General features: G+C 43.7%; 5 protein-coding genes across 5 annotated transcripts; 2 read left to right on the top strand and 3 right to left on the bottom strand.

Moving 5' to 3' along the window:
• Positions 1 to 1,113: 1,113 nt before the first annotated feature.
• J4E92_009503 (uncharacterized protein) lies at positions 1,114 to 2,754 on the bottom strand (the record flags this gene model as incomplete). The annotated part of the gene is made up of 2 exons (XM_051500849.1): positions 1,114 to 2,001; positions 2,053 to 2,754. The coding sequence occupies 2 exons, from the start codon at positions 2,752 to 2,754 to the stop codon at positions 1,114 to 1,116; spliced, it is 1,590 nt and encodes a 529-aa protein (XP_051349000.1).
• A 3,067-nt stretch (positions 2,755 to 5,821) lies between these two features.
• On the top strand, positions 5,822 to 6,748 carry J4E92_009502 (uncharacterized protein; the record flags this gene model as incomplete). Its single annotated transcript, XM_051500848.1, has 1 exon — positions 5,822 to 6,748. The coding sequence occupies one exon, from the start codon at positions 5,822 to 5,824 to the stop codon at positions 6,746 to 6,748; it is 927 nt and encodes a 308-aa protein (XP_051348999.1).
• A 410-nt stretch (positions 6,749 to 7,158) lies between these two features.
• On the bottom strand, positions 7,159 to 8,508 carry J4E92_009501 (uncharacterized protein; the record flags this gene model as incomplete). The annotated part of the gene is made up of 1 exon (XM_051500847.1): positions 7,159 to 8,508. The coding sequence occupies one exon, from the start codon at positions 8,506 to 8,508 to the stop codon at positions 7,159 to 7,161; it is 1,350 nt and encodes a 449-aa protein (XP_051348998.1).
• Positions 8,509 to 9,461: 953 nt separating this feature from the next.
• Positions 9,462 to 10,020, bottom strand: J4E92_009500 (uncharacterized protein; the record flags this gene model as incomplete). Its single annotated transcript, XM_051500846.1, has 2 exons — positions 9,462 to 9,801; positions 9,857 to 10,020. 2 exons carry the CDS (start codon positions 10,018 to 10,020, stop codon positions 9,462 to 9,464), a joined length of 504 nt encoding a protein of 167 aa, XP_051348997.1.
• A 1,814-nt stretch (positions 10,021 to 11,834) lies between these two features.
• J4E92_009499 (uncharacterized protein) lies at positions 11,835 to 12,884 on the top strand (the record flags this gene model as incomplete). The annotated part of the gene is made up of 2 exons (XM_051500845.1): positions 11,835 to 12,006; positions 12,067 to 12,884. The coding sequence occupies 2 exons, from the start codon at positions 11,835 to 11,837 to the stop codon at positions 12,882 to 12,884; spliced, it is 990 nt and encodes a 329-aa protein (XP_051348996.1).
• Positions 12,885 to 20,973: the final 8,089 nt, after the last annotated feature.

Here is a 20,973-nt window from a genome sequence, read left to right as displayed (position 1 = left end):
GATGGCTTCAGGCCAGGCGGGCTGTGTGATGCCGTCTAGCCTGGAAGCGAGTGGCATACTGTATCGTAAAGCAGGAAAGGCTTGGCTGGTGGCTTCTTTGCAGCCACATCTCTGACTAGTCCGGCTCTTAATTTGACAGATGCGCTCTGCTGCCAGTATGAGGGCCTATCGTGACGGGTGAGGCTTGAGGCCTGCTGCTCGCCAAGAGGTGGGGGCTGAATGGTGAGGGCCACACCCCGAAAGTTGCTTGAGAGCCGGCCCTCCTTGCAGGATACGAATTCAGCATGTAACTAGGTAGTGTGCGCTGTAGGTCTCGGAGACGAGAGACTGGAGCTCGGTCACTTTGGCTGAAGTCTGCTGGGTGGACGGCAGTGAGATGATGGTGCGCCTGCTTCCGCTCCCGAGCGGGGGTGGCCAGGTGGTTCGCGCCATAGCCACCACGCTTCTCCAAACGGTAGCTGCGACCGTGTGCCATGCCTGCCTACGAAGAGTACGCGCGAGAAGTCTGTGCCAGAACACACTCAACCGAATGCTCATTCTTTCTAGACAGCTTTTCGCAGTACCAGAATACATACCGAAAGCGTTCGCAACCCTGTATACATACGAAACAGCGCCGATGCGATGCATTCTGCCGGTTCACCGGTCGATCCTCTCGGCCCCATTCCAGGAATGTGGGTTTCGGGACGCACAGCGTTCAGCAGGAGCCCAAAACTCATAGGCTCTAGTCAGCGACAAAGGGACAATAAGCGTAGTGATAGGTGTTGAAAGTTCCATTCGCAAACTTGCAGGCCTTCTAGCGGTACTAAAGTCTTTCGCCTAACCCTATCCTTTCACCGACCAGCAGTACGTCTCGAATCATCCCTATCCGCACATGAAGAAGTCCAGGGATATCCTGGAGAATGCAACCAGAACGACCCCCGCTTATAAGAAACAACCCGCATAAACCCAAATGGCACGCGAGTACATTTTGCAACTCTCGGTGTATCAGCGCACAACGCCCTAGTAATACCAAGTCCCGATCGCTAGAAACGCGATTCAACGTAGAAGGACAAACGAAAAAAAGAAGAATGAGATGTTCTCGAAAGTTTATAGAAGTGAATGAAGAGACAAAGCTTATGCATCTTCGAGCTGTACTCTCTGGCTCTTCCGGTTCCTGACTTCCACCATCGTGGGGGTGAGGGCCAATCGATCCACCACACGATCCTCGTGCGGACTCGTCAAAGTGCGAACCACGCCTCTTGGGCTATTCGCTCTGCTGACAGATACACTTCTTGCGACGCCGACCATGGCTTTCGCTGTGCCGACTTCTTCTGTCTTTCCCTCCCTTCTCCTTGCTTGGATCTCAGCTCGCTTCTCACCGAGTCTACTGGCCGAGTGTGGTGGAGTTGACAAGCTCTGCAACCTCTGCAGTGGGGAGGGTGCGTCAAGAGGTGCAGAAGACGGATGCGATGACAGCGCGCTGAGTTTGGTCACCTTCGGCTGCTGTTGCGAGGGCGAGCGGATTAGTGGGGACGACGGCTCGCTGTTGACTGTAAGGGTCTCGCTTTTCAGAGCCCTCACTGGCTTCGTGCAGATCTCCCATTCAGGCTCTCGCTCGTCAAGATGCAACGTAATCGGTTTAGGATGACCGGGTGATGCCTGGGCGACTATGATCGTGATCGATTCGGCCTCAGATTCGAAGCTGCAAATCGAGGTAGGGGTCAATGCTGGCTTCAGGTACGGAGATGCTACAGGCTTCAGCTTGGTAGAATCCATCTGTCTGGTCGTGTTCTCTGTATTCTGAGCGAAAGTCTGCTGAAGGGGAGACTTCGTGGGCATCGTCCGGGACCGCTTCAGATCCTTTTTGCTACGGCTCATGATAGATCCTGACAGAGGTGACGGTGCGCGGCCGGGGTTGGTGGACGGAAATAGGGACAGTCGTGGTGAGCCAGACGCTGGAGCGGGCGACGTCACCCTGCGCTGGAGATTGTAATCTACGGGACTTTCGTCCTTCTGATCGTCCTACTTTCACGTTAGCCCTAGTTGAAAATAGTCATACCTGCGGACACATACCTTTGCAGACAGCTCTAGCAGCGGCTTGATCTTCTCGGAGTTGCCTTGCCGTCTTGCCAAAAGGGATAATCGGTTCGGGTCGGACTGCAAGAGGTTTCCGAACATGACGCTGTATCTTTCCATTGTGATATCGGGAAGGCTGACGTCCAGAAGCGGCCCTCCATCATCTGCGGACCCGGTCGGATTCTGTGGTAGTGCTTTGTTGGTTGTGCCCGATACTTCAACCTGTGGCACAGGTGGGATCTCGCCTGCAACGCCTCGCGCTCCTAGAGCAGGTGTTGTGAAAGACCGTTGCATAGACTTCTTAGGCCCATGTGACGGCATATTTCCGAGCGTCATAGCACGATCTCGGGTCGCAGACGTCTCCGGTGGCGACTGAGGTGGGACGAACTCTCCTGGAGCCCATTTCCGCGATGCTCGGATATTCGGCCTATAGGTCGGCGGTGACACACTGCGCAACTTCTCCCTCTCCTTTTCTTCCGGTCGAGCTGCCTGGGACTCATTGGCTTCCTCGTCATGGTGGCTGTCTGCGCGAGGTGCCGCGGCAACGGTCTGCGCCAGCTGATAGAACGATGGCTTTTCTGGTTGAGGAGGAGGCGCTTTACGAAACAACGACTTCCATCGGCTGATTTTGGACTTGGGTGCCTCAACACGGCTGCTCAGCGAAGCCGAAGAGTCGTTGGGGTGGTTTAGTGTTGCCATTGGAGAATGGGCGGGTTTCGAGTCGGTTGTTGGTACCGCAGCCTCAGGCGTTGATTTCCAGTGTGAACCTGAGGTGGGTGACCCAAGAGCGATACCAATGACCCCTCGTTCTTTCGTGGCGTCTGGACTGTAGAGTACAGTTGTGGAAGTAGTAGGCGATTGGAACGAGTGGATATGGTCCTGAGAATAGATCGATGGTGCAAGATTTGTTTTCCTATGGAACATGAATGGACGCTCTCCAGGTCCACTCGATGTGCTTGGCCGCACTGCCGTGCCTGGGACTCCTAGATTTACTTCGGTGCTCAAATCGGAAGTGGAGGGCTTGTATTTGTCAACGCCTGTTTGAGAACCCTTAACAGGCGGCATTGAGGCCCCATTGTCTTGCTCCGTGGCGTCCCTGCGATTGTTTCTCAGAAACCTCAATGACTTCGACCTTGTAAGCATCCCGGGCATCTTGGGTTTCAAATTCGTTAGAGTAAAGGTATAGTGAGTATGAAGGAAAGACAGGAAGATATAGGCGTGGTTGTAAAGGAATGGACAGCTCTAGTGAGCCAAAGAAATGGAACAGGCCGCGACACAGTCGTGGAGAGGTTGAGAGAAGGAAGAGATGCAGAGAACGGCGGAATGTGCGCCAGTATCACCACCGGTCCGCCAGGAAACGAGCCTGGCGCCTCCACACTTCGCTGTCATCATACCAGCGGCAATCACTCATCCACTTTCGGGGCGTCTGGGAGAAATTGCAGAGTCGAGAACCCGCCCGTTGCGGAGCCAGGACCAGGGTAATGCGCTGCATGAGATCGGTGGTTCGATTGGCTCTGCGGCATGTCGCGCCAACGGGACCCATGGCATTTGGCAGGATCACCTCGTCTGCGCCGTGGCAGGGTGACGATACCGGGGGGAACAAGCGACAAATGCTGCAGGGTTGGGATGCACCAGCCTTGGCCAGGTGGTTTCAAGACGACGCTGGGCCGAGGAGCAATTTCGCGATCCGCCGCCAAGACGATCTGACCGACTTCACTGGCTGTGGTAAGATTATCAACCGTCAACGAGCCCGCCCACCGTGCAACGAGGCTACCTACAACAAAGCTGACGTCTGCTCTTGCAAGACGCAAGCTGAGGTGTACAGGCGGAACATGAGAAGCTGCGACACTGGGTCGCGCTGAAGCAGCAAGTCCTCGCCCACCTATGATCGCTGGGAAATGAGACCCCAACACATCATGTGTGGATACGGCGCGACGTTTCGGGCTTACTTACCCAAGATTGCGGACGAGGTGTCGCCACCTTCCTAATCAGACAGGCATGTATACGCGCGACAGATGATTGAAACGAGGCATGAACGGTCTGGCCTGCCTCAGGCACTCACGCGACCTTGTCTAGGCGACCAACACGCCCAGTATGCAAAACGCAATGCACCTGTGAACGCTCAATCCAGAGGACATACCGAAGGCGAGTATAAGCATTTTACTTGCCGCAACCCCACAGCTTGCTCGCCTAATGTGCCGATACACTCTGCATGCTCATTGTGCAGCTAATCGAACGACTTTCCTCCAACATCTCCAGCACACGTCGTGCGTGCCCACATCCACAAGTGCCGGATCAAATCCCCTGCGACATATAGAAGCAACCGATATACCGGTCTGGACATCCCTTACGAAGCTACGACATATCGATGACCCTGCTGTCAATCTAGGAAAGGATGTCGCAGTCTCGAACGCATGTATCGCAGGAATTGATGCAAGACTCCTCGGTCGATGCGGCGTAGGACCGCTCCAGTTGGTCTCTGCCTCTGCTGCTTCATCGGGAGGCAAAGCTGGCGAGTCTTGTTCCCACCTCTTTCGAACTTCGCTCCTCGTCGCCTGACGCAGACGGAGTTGGACGATTAATTGAAACTCCTAATGGCTTCGCGAACTGGCTCCCGATTGGCAACATATCTTCGACCCTCGCTCCCTATGTAGCAGCATGCACAAAAGTCGCAGTTGGACTTCAGGACCATCTCCACATTCCGAGTTGGCCATAGCACCCACGCCCATCTTCTCTTCTCTTTCTACGTGGTCGAACTTGCTCGCAACTTTCATGCGTCGTGCATACATCGTTCCCGCCCTTTGAGAGAGTAGTTCAAGTGCGAAACCTGTGCGTAGATCCAATAGAATATGATGGCTTCGGACGTCCGCGGTTTCTGTATGATGCCTTCCTTCGGGTATTTCATTCGGCCGGATGAATTGCACGTTCATTGAAGCGTATATCGAACACCGCACAGCGACAGGTTCTGCAATACGTTTTATCGACTCTGTTCGGGACGCAATGGAAGTGTTGATTAATCAATAAATCCATTTAACGTCCGTGCGGCACTCGAAAGAAGTCCGCAGAGACTTTGAAGCAGGCCTCGGGACCATCCGACAGCAAGTTCAGTAATCTTACTTCTACACCACGAGGCTACTTCTGACGTAGTTCAAAACGATATTCGTCGCAAAGTCGACTCCAAGTTACTCGAGAAGAGTTTCGCTCTATCGCGCATTGCGCCGGGACAGAACTTGAGTTCCTGGACAGCTGCAGGCGCAGTTTTAGCTGACCACATACCACAAGTAGGCGCTAAGGTAACTGTAGCGCAGAACGTTCATGGTGGTCGATGGAAGGCCGCGGGGACATGTTTGCCCGACCGGTCACGAGTGTTGCCGAAACTTTAAAGACGATACCTCGGGCAACCACCTAGTCGGACTTCTCTTCTGACCTTTTGCTCGAAGTAGCCAGAATTCCTCAAATCAAGGTGAAATTACCAATCTTTCGGACGAGATCTGCGGTGAATTAGAGGCGGCATCTTGGGCCTTCGGCGCGTTGACCGTCGTTGGACTACACGATATATAAGGTTAATGGCACTTTCAGATATGTATTCAATAACACACCCTCAGACGTCAACATCAGTCCCACTCGACCATTCGTCTCTTGTATCTTCGTACATCCTTGCAATAACTCATCCCTCCTCAAATATTAGCATTCGCTGAATTTATCCTTTATCTTTCTACAACGACAAGCTGCCGTACACCCAGGTGTCGGATCCATCAACTGCAATATGCACTTCAACCCCGAAAAAGACATACCCGACCTATCGGGAAAGGTCATCGTTGTGACAGGCGGCAGCAGCGGTCTCGGCAAAGAGAGTGTTCTCCAACTTGTCAAGCACCACCCAGACAAAGTTTATCTCGCAGCCCGGACAAGCAAGCGAGGCAACGCAGCAATCGAAGAGATCGAGAAACAAGTTCCCTCAGCAAAGGGGAAGATACATTACCTCGAGGTAGACATGGCATCGTTCGCATCCGTCAAGCAAGCCGCCGATCGCATCCTCACCGAAAACACTCGTCTGGATATCCTAATGAACAACGCCGGCACAACAGGCAACCCTGCAAGCGTAACGAGTGACGGCTATGAGGTCCAATTTGGAAGCAACTACATGGGCCCTACTCTCTTCACCAAGCTCCTCCTGCCACTCCTGCTCAAGACGGCCGAAGAACCAAACAGCGACGTTCGCATCATCAACCTCAGCTCCGAACTATTCAAGCAGGCTCCCAAAGAGGGTATCCTCTTCCCTAAGCTCACAACTGCCTGTGAGGACATGAGCTCTGTAGCTCGTTACGGGCAATCGAAACTGGCAAACTACTACTTCAGCAAGATTAGCGCACAGAAATACCCAAACATCACGTCTGTAGCTCTCCATCCCGGCGTTGTCAACACGGGCATCTGGGATAATCTGAAGACAAGAAGACCTGTACTAGGTACGGTCCTTTCTGTAGCCTTTGGTCCGTTCTTGACGAGTGTCCCCGATGGTGCGAAGGCGCAGTTGTGGGCCAGTACCGCGAAGAAGAGCGAGGTCAAGAACGGGGCTTTCTACACACCAAAGGGCAATGGGAACGAGTACACGCAGGCAATACTCAAGAACGATAAACTTGCGAATGAGCTGTGGGAGTGGACCCAGAAGGAGTTTGCGAAGCATGGATTCTGATTAATGTTGTGCGCTTGTTCAAATCTTTCATCAAATCGTACGGGTAAAGCGATGGGGTATGCTTTTATGAACAATCCATACAGCGTTATCGCAGTTTTTAGCAAGTAATCATAATACAAAACCATTTACACTGCAGTTCCTTAGTGCCAAAGTGAATAGCAACAACTGAGGCCTTGCAAAAGGTAGTAATTGTGAGCAAGCAAAATATCTGAAAGAGCACGGGAAAGAGCGACATCACACAGCACATAGCGAGATTTCGCCAAATTTCGCAACATGAAAAAGAAACGCATTCATATGTATGCTAAACATCGCTCAGTCTCGAAGATTCATCAAACGCCGCTGATGTGAAACTTATGAACCTATGCCCAAGACCCATATTTTATGAAAAAAGAAAAAAACAACGCCACAGCTTATGCTTCGGCCTGCGCCCGCTGACCCGCGGTGCCCAAGTCAACACTTTTATGATATTGCTTACATGGCAAATTCTGGTGCGACTCGTCCTCGTCGTACTCAATGTCAAACATACGCTTCAGCTCTTTACATGCTACCATATATTGCTGTCGAGCACCCGGGCTCTCCCTAAGAGGATTAGGCGCCTTGTCCCAGCCATGCGGCACCCCGGGTACACAGTGGTAATGCACGCGCTTTCCGAGATCCTTTTGTAGGCGGTCGCGGAATCGTTCGCCCTCAGCGAGAAGCATGTCCCATTCACAACAGAAGAGGACAATGTCGTCAGGGAGCGCCGCAAGCATGTGTTTCGGTGCCACACCAGGGCTGAGCCATGGATGTGCAAGATCGAGCGAAGGTGGTTGGAGATACGAGTCGTCGAAGAGATCAGTGAAGACAGCGGGGAGGTTCTGGTCAACCCTCGAGCACGTCTCTCGGCGCTGGGCGCGGGTTTGCGTATAATCGATCGATGGATAGAAGGATACTATGCCTCTGATCTTGAGGACAGTGTTGGACGCCTCCGTCATGACTGACACTCCCGAGTTGTCTTTGTATGAGGATATGAGCGATAGCGAGGAGGCGCCTGTCTGGCGGAGCATAGCAATGCGATCGAGGCGTGACTTTTGGCGCACGAGTGGGACGCGGGAGCCGTTCGGGGTGAGGTTTTGGCCAAATGCAGGAGGAGGCTGAACGACAGCATTGGGAACACTACCCGCGCGGTCATCGATGATCTTGGCGCCAGATGTCGTTCGGTCGAAGAGCTCGCCCTGCAGACACAGCGGGACCGTAAAGCTCATGTTGCCTCCTGAGGAGAAGCCCGATATGGCGAAGCGATCTGCGTCTAGCATCAACTCCTCGGCGTGTTGCGCCAGCCAGAGAACCGCATCGGCACCGTCTTCGACAGCCGTGGGAAACGGATTCTCAGGCGCGAGGCGATAATCGACGCTGACGACTACGGCTCCGACCTCGTCGACGACGACACCGCACCAGCGCGCATCGTCGTGTGCAGTGCCCAGTACGAAACCGCCTCCGTGGAAGTTGATGACAACAGGGTATTTCTTAGTACCCTTCAGCTTCTTATGCTTCTTGTATTCCTTGGGCACGTAGAAGTTGAGGCGGAATTTGCCTTTCAATGGCGAGACGGTGGCATCGATGTCCCTATGGAACGCAGGCTTCGGTGGTCGTGGGCGGGCGAGACGGTGGAGCATCATGCCGATGCCCATGAGGACGCGCCAAAACTGCGCCTGGACGTGGAGCATCCATCGCGGCCGACTGCTCTTGGGTTGTGGTGGGTTGTCGACGGATACGGTCATGTTGACGGTTGACGGTTGGTGGAGAGGATTGAATCACCCTATACGGCGCGCGCCATCAACGAGGCCGCGGGTGGTGAAAGAGATGAAAGGGGGCTGTGCCTGTGGCAAGCCGAGTGCTTAGGGGTGATGCGTGATGGTAGTGTCGCGATGGTGTGGGACTAGAATTGTCGCGACGGTGTTAGTTGGGACGTCGAGTCCTTGGTTGTGCGTTTAGTCGCAAGCGTTGGGAGTCTAGAAATGTGAGGCCCAGGGCCGCGCAAGGGTCCCCGATAGGCGATGACGTAGGCTAATCAGCCGCACCCCATCTATGCCACCCAATCCATGTGCTGTCGCGCTTTCACCCCAGTTGAGAAATGGCCGCGGAGCAGAGCGTGCATGGCGATGCCTCGGCGCCGATTTCAACAGACATTTGATGTTGTCGATGCGCCGATGTGGCCAGTCGCGGCTGGCTGGGTGTTCCGTGTTGCATCACAAGGCTGTCACACGACGGCAGACGTCTAGTCCTGCAAAGAGTCAAGCGTATCATCACTCAGACATCGCAATCACAACCACAATCAAGCACTGACTGATCAGTTTGAACGGCGTGAATTCACGCCGCTCCTAGTGATAGATTATAGACTACATGTGTGCAGCAGAATTGAGCCCAGGGCAGAGACGTAAAGACCATACTCCAGGGCATCACATATCCAATGGGTAGACAACCGTCCCACCCAGTACCCAAACGAAAAGAGAGCAAACCGGAACGGGTATAGTGGCTGCTCAAGTCCTCAGAAAAGCGCCGAACGCTCACCTATTGATGCTGCCATGGACAAAATGCAAATGTAAACATCGATGGAAAGCCGACAGCGAAGTCGATATCAGACGTCAAAAAACGCCGGGGAAGTTGTGTATGCAAGTCAAGTGCACAAGAATCGATAAGGAATGAGGGCAGATCAAGAGGTCCATGGAAACCTTCACGCGTCGACAAACTCGTACTCGTCATCCTCGGGAGCGACATGGCGCTTTGGGCGCGGGGCCTCGTCGTACAAGTCGAGCACTTCATACTCGTTCTTCACCAGCTTCTCTGTCTCCTTGGTTTCAAACCTCTCCACAGCCTTGTCGAGTGCATGGTTTAGGATCTGGCTGCCATGGCTGGGACCGCGATGGGCATCGAATGAGTAGGCGACCTCGGCATCTGGGGCAGGAGCAGCGGAAGGATGGTCAACGTCCTCGTCGGCGGACGACTCGTCACTAGCAGAAGCCATGTCCTTGTTGAAAGCGGTGCGAGCCTTCATGGGGCCGGGATACGATGCCCTGCATATGTTAGTACTCCGATAAGCAACCCGGGACCCGTGGAGGAGCCACTCACTTGATGTGCGGGTACAGCTTAGCAGGGCGGGGCTTGCCGTCTTCCTGTCGCCGGCCAGGGCCAAACGACTGTCCGTTCGCCCACTTCGCCCTGCTGTTCTTGTCGCGGTTGAACTCCTTGGCGTCGCTGCGGAGGTCGCTGGTGAAGGTCTGCGAAGCCGACATGTCTGTGTTGCGACTTGGATCGACGGGTGTAGTTATAGTATGTATTGTGACTGGTTGGTATGGTTTGGCAAGAGTATAGACGGAGTATGTAGAGTGTTGTTGGGAGGTGCTGCGGCAGATGGCTAGTAGGTAGATTAGGTGTGACGGAGAAGGTAAACAATGGGATGCGACAGGTACGATAGCTGTGTCGAGGTAATAGGCACGGGTGAGAGGGAGGCGCGGCGGATGACTAGCAGCTGTCTTGTGAATGACTCTAAGAAGTGACTCAGGATGACGAGGGCTGGGGCGACGAGAGTGGCTATGCAGGTACTTATGGAAGATTACGGCTCGTGTTCAGGCCAGGCAGTTGTTTACTCGCGCCGCCCTTATGTCGTCAAAGGCGTAGGCACCATCCCCGCCTTGTCTGGTTCCTGATAAGGGGACTGTCGACGGGTGGGAGCTCATGACCTAGGTTCCAGCTTCCGACTCGCCGAGGCCTGTTGCCCGCTTTAGCCCGATGCGCAGCCGGTTTGACGCTGTTGCCCATGATGCCATCATGGCGGTTTCAGACGCCTTTGGCGGCCAACGTGGGCGAGTTGGAGGCTGCTGTGTCCTGGTTGGTGTGCATGGATATGCGTGAAGCTCCCAGCCCTGGAGCTCTCAAGCTCGCAAGCGCCCCAAGCTGTCGCTCCAGCTTCCGATCGCCGACCCCACATCGAGCCTCCACACCTCAGACAGCAACAGTCACGGCATGCATCCCAACAATCGCAGCTTATTAGATGACGCCCTTTACCACGCTCCCTGATAAGAGCCCGGATTCGGCCGCCGCGTCTGTGCCCGGCTGCTAGTCTAGCCCATCATCTAACGCGGGTGCGCGGCTTGCTACGAACCAGCCAAGACATGTACCCCATACCATGGCAATGCGACGCCCTTCCGTCAATCAGCTATCTTGGAACATTAACGTGTCTAGAGTGGCATGGTTGACTAAGGCAGCCGTTCCAGGTGCATCCTCAGGCGCTCGCTTCAAGTGTGGTACGCGGCCGCTTCTTCATCCTCCTCGTCGCTACTTTCAACTAAGCCAGCCTCGCTTGGGAGGACATCAGGGAACCAGCCATATGTACCGAGATCTACCGTGTACTGGCCCATGGCATCCTGTCTGACCTCCACTCCCTCTCTCCGCAGAGCATCCGCCTGCTGAGCAGCAGCGCTCGGGCCTCTTTGTTCCAGTCAGCAATCAAACAACAACCAACGAAGTCTTGTTATAGTGACAAGGAGTGCTGACCTCGGGCTGATACCGCCTTTGGCGTTGATCACGCGCTGCCAAGGCACGTTGCGGCTATGGAACGTTGAACTCTTGCTGCTATCGGCCGATGGCGAAGGCAAGTTCTTGAGACAAACTCCGACTTGTCTTTGACGTCATGCGTTAGTGATGCTGCGACACGATGGTCATGGTGCCGCTGTAATACCTTGGGCATTCGGCTATGATCAGACAAACACGTCAGCAAGTCGTCCTCGTCATCCGGGAACACAACGCACGCTTCCCTACCAGCCTGGCAATATGACCATAGCTAGTGACCTTGCCAGAAGGCACCTCTTGAATCGCTTCGTATACTGCTGTGTACCATAGCCAGACTTCTTCTGAGCGCTCTCCTGGTGCCATGATGATCCGAGATGTAGGGTGACTGAGTGCGGCTGCCCAAGCCGAGCGACCGTGAACGCGACAACACGAGAGCACGTGATGCGGAACGCATGCGCGCGCCAAGCCTTCAACTTTCCGTATGGAGCTTCGCGACTGGCCTTTGCAGCATCACCCGCAACCAACGCCTCACCTCAACATGTCTGGTCTCGCCGACTATCTGGCTAAGAACTACCTCACGGCAGATTCAGAAAAGAAATCGAAAAAGCGCAAGAGGAAGAACAAGGACGCCGGACTTATCATCGACGACGATGACAATCTGGGCTGGAAAGATAAAGCAGATGAGGACGACGAGGATGCGCCCATGATAGGTATGCGAACTTCTATTTCCACAATTTGTGCAAGCTCGAGGCTAACAAATGACGCTTCAGTCGGCGGAGGCACTCTCAAGAAATCCAAGAAGAAATCCAAAGGCACCAGTGCCGCAACATGGACAGCCGTAGGCGTCGCCGCGCCCTCACACGCCGAACAACTCGCTGCCGACGCTGCCGCCGCAGATGCAATCATAGCAGGGACCGCCGCCGATCGCGAGAAGGCCGCTGAAGCGGAGGATGAAGCGCCGGAGATGGTAGACACAGACGGTGTCATGAGGATGGAGTCGGGCGCCAAAGCAGGTCTACAAAGCGCTGCCGAGGTCGCAGCAGCCATGAGGAAGAAACAAGACGAGGAGAAGCGCAAAGCCGAAGAGGCCGCAAAGGAAATGGGGAGCGCTGCGCAGGAGACCATCTACCGAGACGCCAGCGGTCGCATAATCAACGTCGCAATGAAGCGCGCAGAAGCACGGAAGAAAGCCGAAGAAGAAGAACGCAAGAAGCGCGAGAAGGAGAAGGCAGCGCGCGGAGACGTACAAAACGCAGATGCAGAGCGCAGGAAACAACAGCTACAGGACGCGAAGACAATGACGATCGCCCGATACGCAGACGACGCGGAGCTCAACGACGAGCTGAAGGAGCGAGGGCATTGGAACGACCCTGCGTCAGGCTTCTTGCGCAAGAAGAAGGCTGGACGCAGCATTACAGGCAAGCCTCTATACCAAGGACCGTTTCAACCCAACCGGTACAACATTCGCCCAGGACATCGATGGGACGGTATCGATCGAGGAAACGGGTTCGAGAAACAGTGGTTTGATTCGAGGAATAGGAAAGCCAACATTGAGAAGCTGGAATATCAGTGGCAGATGGACGAGTAGAGTTCTGGGGTTGTCAACCCACTCTCATAAGAAGCTGGGATGTATGTCATTTGCATAGCGAGGCGTTTGGGTACATGACACACAATACGACGGCCATAGGAGACTGAACAACCGCTACTATCGCAAAACTATGTCCATCCTGCAAAAATATTTGGCTGACGAGACACCGAGGAAGGAGCGATACGCACGACCTGATCCGGACAAATCGGCAAAAAGAAGGTCAAAAACATACAACAGCGGGGGCCTACGTTCGGCGGCAGTGTGAGCAGCAATTCGGTACTCCGCGACACGTCCGGGCCCAGGTAGAAAACATTAACCATTGTCGGCCAGATAATGTTAACAGAACTTAGCATTATCGCCGCCTCCTCCTCTCTATGTTCTAAGCCCTTAGCAAGACGCTTAACTCTTTAGTACCTACAAATAAAACATAGATTAACTTTATTTTATTTTTAGGTACATAATATACATTAATATAATCTTTTATTAGTACTTAATAGTTACGTAGTATGTCTACTAAAAACTTATTATCTATAATTAGTACTAAGTAAGTACTACTAAGTTATAAGTACCTAAGAGTATTTATTAATAATAAGTAGTTAAGCTTTTTAGTACTAGAAAGTAGTTTCTAGAGCTTTTTAAAGCTAATATTTAAGAGATTAATATCTATTAGTGTAAGTACGTAAGCTATACTACTACTATTTAGTTTAATTAAGTCTTTAATATTAAGCTAAATATTATCTTTAAGTATAATAATTAATAGCTTTATATACTAAAGCTAATACTAGCTCTTAAACTTTAAACTCTTTTACTCTTAACTCTAATACTATAATACTTTAAGTAGTATATTCTTAATACTATTACTATTAGAGGTTAGCTAAAGGTTATACTTCTTAGTCTAGACTAGTTAATTAGTAAGAAACTTATATAATATAATATAGCGCTAGTATTATAGTATATTAGTATAAGCTCTAGAGCTAAAGAGAAAATTATAATACTATTAGTAGAGGTTCTTTATTATAAACTTTTACGCTATATTAGTCTTATTAAGAATATCTCTTTATAGAATTTTAATAGTAGTTTACTTCTACTATACTAGTGTATAAGGTGTTCTTATATAAATTAGATCTTTAATAACCTAAGAATTATCTAGAGAGAGAACGTCTTTTAATAAGAGCTCTTTAGAATTATCTTATCTACTATCTTATCTTTTACTTATGCTTTTTAGTATTAGACTTTTATATAATACTTTAGATAATAGAATCTCTCTATAATAGAACTTCTTTTTACTAAACTAACATCTATATACTTTCTTACTTGTACTAACTACTTTATATTCTTATAGTAATATATCTTTATACTCTTCTATATCTATATAAATAGCAAAGCCTATAGAAATATATTCTACTATATAGTATAAGAAGTAGTTAGCATGCGTTAATATAATATATACAGTAATAATAACTATAATAAATATAATAAGTATAGACTTAGCTCTTTTCTTTAGGTTAGCTAGAACTATAATAGTAGTTATGTTTAGGCTAACTACGTTCTTACTACTAAGTAATATTAAATAAGATAATTACGTAGATAAGGTAACTACTTAAGAATACTAAGAAACATTAATTTAACTAATACTTAGAATAGTAACATTAGAAGTATAATAAAATACTAGGCTAGCTAGGTTAATATAATACTATAATAGTATATTTAGAAGGCACACTAGTGCAGAACTATAGTTTAATAGAACTAATAACCTAATAAAGTATTATAGTAAGTAAAACGCTAAGCTATACTAACTATAAAGGTATTTAGAAAGTATTCTTTACTATTAGATAAAAAGTATTAAACACTACAGAGCATTTAGAACTTATCTTTAGATTATATAATCTCTATAGTATAATATTTATTTAGTATTTAAGCTATTAAGTAAAGAAGTATTAGCTTCTTTATAAGTTATTTAGAACTATAATAACTACTAAAGAAATAGAAAAAGTATAAGGCGTTAAGAGATCTAGTAATTCTCTCTTCTAAGCATTTATCTACTACTTCTTTAACTACTTTAATACTAAAAACACTAACTTCTAGAACTATCTCTAAAGTAGAGAGTACATTATTATTTATAATAGTAACTAATAGTGTAGTTTCTATAGTTTACTCTAGATACACTGCTCTAGTCTTTACTAGTAATAACGTTACTAAGTTTCTTAAAGACTATAACTAATAAGCTAATAATAGAGGCCTCTCTAATAAGATAAGAGTCTCTATTCTTCTAGATTATATTAGTAATAAGAATTACTCTATTACTTATATTATTAAGCTTTTTACTAGTTATAAGAAAAAGAACTAAACTAAGCTTAAGGCAAATATAAAGAAATACTAGATAGATAAGAATACTACTATTAAGATAGGTAAGCACTTATATTTATAAGCTTTTATTTATAAGTATATAAATAATCTACCTAGTCTTACTAAGTATTATACTTACTTCTACGTAATAGCAAAAGCTTATATTACTAATAAGTAAGTTCTATAAAAGAAACTTAGCTTTCTCTTCTACTATAAACTTCTAAAGTATAATAAGTAGATAGTTACTTTTATAATACTTAACGCTTCTAAAGGTAATAATTAGGCTAAGTACTATATAAATAAGATCTATACCTTTCTTAAGAAACACTATAGAAAGAATAACACTATTAATAATATATATACTTAGAAACGTAGTAGTATAGATACTAAGATAAGACGTATTATACTTACTAATAAGCGCGCTACCTTTAACCTAGAGAAGGTAAAGAGTATTATTACTAATCTTAAGAAGTAATAGAAGAAGTAAGAATCTCTACTTTCTTTTAATATAGATTCTAAGGTAGAATAACTTATAACTTTACTAAATAGACTAAGGCTTAACGTAGATATAGTTTATTTCTTTATAGTCTACTTATTAGTTACTCTAATCTTTAAAAACCTCTATAATACTCTATACTTTATAGGCTATATAACTAAGAAAGAGCTTTTTATTAAAAGAAATAATAGTTCTTTTATTACTAAAGTATCTAAAAATATAGCTTCTAAGAGAGGAACTATTTAGTATAGAAAGGCTAAGTATACTAACACTTGCTATATATATAATAAGAAAAGTTATAAAATTACTAATTATAAACTTTATAATAACTTCTATAACTTAGATTAGATTAGTTACTATTAGAATAATAAGCGTAAGTAAGAAACGTACTATTTTAGCCTGCTCTATAATTACTTTAACTAAATCTCTAGTACTTCTCTATTAACTTATAAGCTTAAATAGCTTAGGTCTAAGATTAAGAAGTATTTTAACGTTACTAATAATATAATAGAACAGCCTACGTCTAGTGTTCTTTCTAAGAAGTTTAAGAGAGACTCTTACTCTAAGTATATTCTTAAATAATTAAACTTAGCTAATATAATTACTTATTTAGACTATTACGTTAGTTATAAAGATACTTAATAGTAGTTTATCTAGTTTTAGAAAAGTGTTAAGTACTCTAAGAAGATCTAGCTACTTAATAATATTAATTCTAATAGTATTATTATTAGTAGCAAGAACACTACATTTCTCTATAGCGCTAAAGGTAATACTATTAGATACTCTAATAAAAGTATTCTTAATAACTCTAATTAAGTTTGTAATAGCTATATTAAGAAGAGAGGTAGACTCTCTAAGTAGTTGCAGAGCTCTTAGCTATTACCTAAGAAGAATATAATTAGATAGGTTTCTAACTTATAGGCGTTAGACACTACTATAATACTAGAGAATAGTTAGTTAGAGTAGCTATTTCTTCTATAGGCTTCTAACACACTATTTATAGTTATTTATCTACTAGCTAATATCTATATAAATAATAGTATATTAGCTAATCTTAGATATTTATTATAAGGCTATAAGAAGAAGGCAGTTAAGTTCTTAGATGCTCTTTCTAACCTAGAACTTAAGAAGCTTATTAAAGAATAGCTTAATTATATTATAATAGCGCTTCTAAGTTAGAAAGTATAAGAAGTAATAGTTTCTAACCTAATTAGTTAGAATAATATTACTAATTAATTGCGTAATCTTTTAAAGAAGAATAGTATTAGTGTAGATAGTATTAGAATAGTAAATAGCTTTAAGGCTAGTTACGCTATAGATTTTAGGTAGGCTTTATTTTTATCTAAAATCTATACACTCTTCTACGCGTTTACGCTCTACTATTACACCTTCTATAAATACTTATTATAACCTCTACTAACTATATAGTTATATTAATGTAATACTAACACCTCTTATAATACTATTAATATATACTACTTAAATACGTAAACTTAATATAAAGTTACTAGTTATAGTAACTTATAAAGTAACACTCTTAACTATATACCTACTAAGGTAGTACGTAGAGTATAGAGACGCGCTAGACACGCGTTTATCTAGATAGACCTACTAAAGGCCTAGATTTATATTTATAGTAATTTTATTAAATGCCTTATTAATATAGACGCGTAAATAAATATTCTTTATCTTAGTATAGCGCGCGCGCTAAAGATACTATATAAACACTAGATATAGAAGCTTAGTAACCTACTATAAGAAGTTACCTCTACTAATAGTAGCTATAAACTATTTATTAGTACTACGTTTAATGTTTCTATACGTATTAGTACTATAGTTATTTACACTACTTTCTATATTATTACAAACTTTACACGCTTAGCTATACTTAGAGAACTATAGTATATAGTGTTATTGTTAAAGCTAGAGATAATTAATAATTAAAGATAATTAAGTATATTGTAATTAATCTACTATAAAAGAAAGTTAGAATAAAATCTCTAGCTATATACCTAAGAGCTAAGCGATTACGTATCTATAATTAAGTAATTATAACTACTCTCTAACTTTAATATACTCTCTAAAATAGTAAGAGCATTAATCTACTCTACTAAAACTAATTCTATTAAATCTACTATAATTAGTATACTCTAGCAGAGTCTAGGCTTAAGAATCTAAAGCGTAGTAGTAGGTCGTAGCCTAACTAAGCGTTTAATTATACTTAATACTAATAGTAGTAAGCTCTTACTTATTTAAATAAGGCCTAATAGCTTAGAAATTAACTCTATTAGTTTAGAAATTACCTTATAATAGCCTAGAATATAGCTAATAGCTATAGAAATCTAGGCATCTAACTAGTAAGAGACAATTCTAATAGTAAGATCTAGGCTTCTAATCTCTCTTAGGTAAGGTTTACAGCGTAATTAAGAGCTTAATAAGCTAAGCTAGCTGTCTATATAAGTGCGCGCTTAGGCTAGAATTAGAGACTTTATAATAATAAGTCTTTTAATTCTTCTCTTCTCTACTATAATTATCTACTTTTATATTATTAAGACGCTTAAGCTAACTAGCTAATAAGCTACCTATCTAATTAACTCTTCTACTTAAGATTTTTAGCTTTTAAGCCTTAGCGCTCTTAAGCTCTGCGCTTAATTCTCTACTCTACTTAATATACTACTCTACTTACTTCTCTATTCTCTCTATTACTATAGTAAGTTCTTACTCTTATACCTAAATTAATAGCTAACTATTATAATTTAGTCTAATAATCTAACTTCTAACTCTAACTCTAGCTATAAGCGCTAGCGCTCTAGCTTCTAACACTATAGCGTTCTACGCTCTAATTATAATATCTCTAGTAGTAGTAATTATAATGCGTAAGCTAGTACTTAGCGTAATAGCGCTTAGCGTAATAGTGCTCTACTTAATAGCGCTCTATAGTTAAGTACTTAACCTCTCTACTATACTTAACTTAAAGACGCTACTACTTAAATTCTACCTTTCTTTTCTAGAATAATAGTAGCTAATAGCCTATTCTCTAGTAGCTTTATATAAAGCACTTAGGCTTCTAATACTTAACTATCTTAGAGCTTTATAAATTCTAATAATTAACTAGATTAGAGCTTTAAGGTAACTAGTAGTTTTAGTAATAATAACCTCTATAAGAATTATAAGTAATTAAAGTTATACGCTAAGCGTGTCTACTTAGGTTATAAGGCCTCTTAGTTTAATAACTTTAATAACTAGAATATCTAAGAGACTATTAAGCCTATTTTTAAGAGTAGCATCTTTATTACTAATAATACTTTTTAGACTTAGAATTTAGACCTTTAGTAATCTAACTATATTAAGAACTAAGGCGCTTAAGATTAAAAGAAGTAAGCGTCTCTAAGTAATAGTTATAGTTATAGTTACTCTTACAAAAAGTCTAAGAGCAAGACTTCTACGCCTAAAACTCTTCTAGATTATCTATACCTAACGTACACTAGTTATTAGCGTAAGTAAGTTAGAGTATTACCTAACTACAATACTTCTTAACTTTCTAAGTATAAGTGTTATATTTATTAGTAGCTTTTTAATAATATTTAGAAAGCTAATTATTTTAAGTAACTCTATTAGGTTACGCGTTGTTTGTTCTGTAACTCTTATAACTACTATACTACTAATTAAAATCTATATAATTGCTTTATAAGCTTAGTAGATTACTATAGTTCTAAAGTAAGTTTATAATTCTCTTCTCTTTAGTTCTTTTAATCTTTTACTAACTTAATAATAGCGCTAGAGCTTTAAGAACGCTATTAAGTATTATAAGTAGCTCTACTAAGATCTCTACACTTATAAGAAGTAAAAGAAAAAAGCTAAGAGTAGTTCTAAGACTCTAGCTAAATTATTAGATAGAACTTCTAAGTTCTTAGACAAGAAGAGCTTAAAGAGTACTTTACCTATAACTTCTTAAGACTCTAATTAACGTAGTGCTTATAGTAAGTCTATAATACTAAGTAAGAAAATAAGAGAGATTAATATAGGTAGTAGTTAGATACCTCTGCCTATAATTTCTGCTTAGAGTTGTTTACCTATAGCCTTTAATCTAATACTATAACACTTAGACTATTATTATTAAAGCTTATTCTAGTAGCTACTACTACTAACTTTCTAGCTATAGACTTCTTAATTTAGAAATTAGCTACTATAGAATTAGTAGCAGAATTAGTATAGTTATTATTAGTCTTAGTAGCGTAACTACTAGTCTTAGTAGCGCAATTATTAGTCTTAGCTACGTAATAATTATTCTTATTATTATAATTCTTAGCTACATAGTTACTAGTCTAATAGCTCTATATCTAGTATTGCAAGTAATAAGTTTTATTACTATACTTAGCGTTAGCTAGCTAAAGCTAAGTATGTAGAAGCGCTACTACGTGCTAAGTATAATTAGATACAGCTTAAGATTTGCATATAGACTTAAGCTACTAAGACTACTTATCTATAAGCTTAAGTTAAGAACTTTAAGAATAGCTAGAATAGTAAGCTAGCCTTTAATAAGAGTAACTATAAGAGTTATAATTAGAGAGATTAGTGCTATAGTAGTTAGTAAGTAGGTAGCTATATAGGTTAGTCTAGTAGAAAAGTTTAGTAATTTATCTACTTTATGCTTGCGTTAATTATTAATAATTACTTCTCTATAACTAGGCGCTAGTTAGAGTAACTAAGATCTAGCTTAGGTATAATTAATCTTTATAGTAGTAGTCTAAATAAAGATCTCTCTACTCTATCTACTTCTTAAGAATTAAATATTATAAATCTTATAAGTTAAGTAGCTATTTAAACTTCTTAAACTATTATTAGGTAAGTAATTTAGTTAATCTATCTATAGGCATAATTATAGTCTTTAAATACTTAACCTTAAATAATTCTTTAGCATATTTCTACTACAGCTATATGTTCTAGATATTAATATACCTAAGCTAAGTATTAATACACTTATTCTTTCTAATAACTAGCTTAATTATCTACTAATTATTACACTAAATAGTCTAGAGTTCTTTAAGATTAAGCGCTAGCTTCTTAAGAAAGCGCCTAAGCGCTATAGCTTTCTTAGTAGTATACTTAAGAGTAATTAGCTCTACTTCTATAGTAGAGGTAGTAACTATACTCTACCTTATAGCTTTCTAGAAGATTACGCCTTTATATAATATAGTAATATATCTATAAGATAATTAGTAGGTCTCTAGATTATTAGCAAAGAAT

This window comes from Alternaria infectoria (genome assembly GCF_024043175.1).
Source record: "Alternaria infectoria strain BMP 0036 chromosome Unknown scaffold_24, whole genome shotgun sequence".
In the NCBI taxonomy this organism is placed as follows: Eukaryota; Fungi; Ascomycota; class Dothideomycetes; order Pleosporales; family Pleosporaceae; genus Alternaria; species Alternaria infectoria.
The sequence above is the reverse complement of the archived record's forward strand: the minus strand, read 5'-3'. Positions and strand labels throughout refer to the sequence as shown.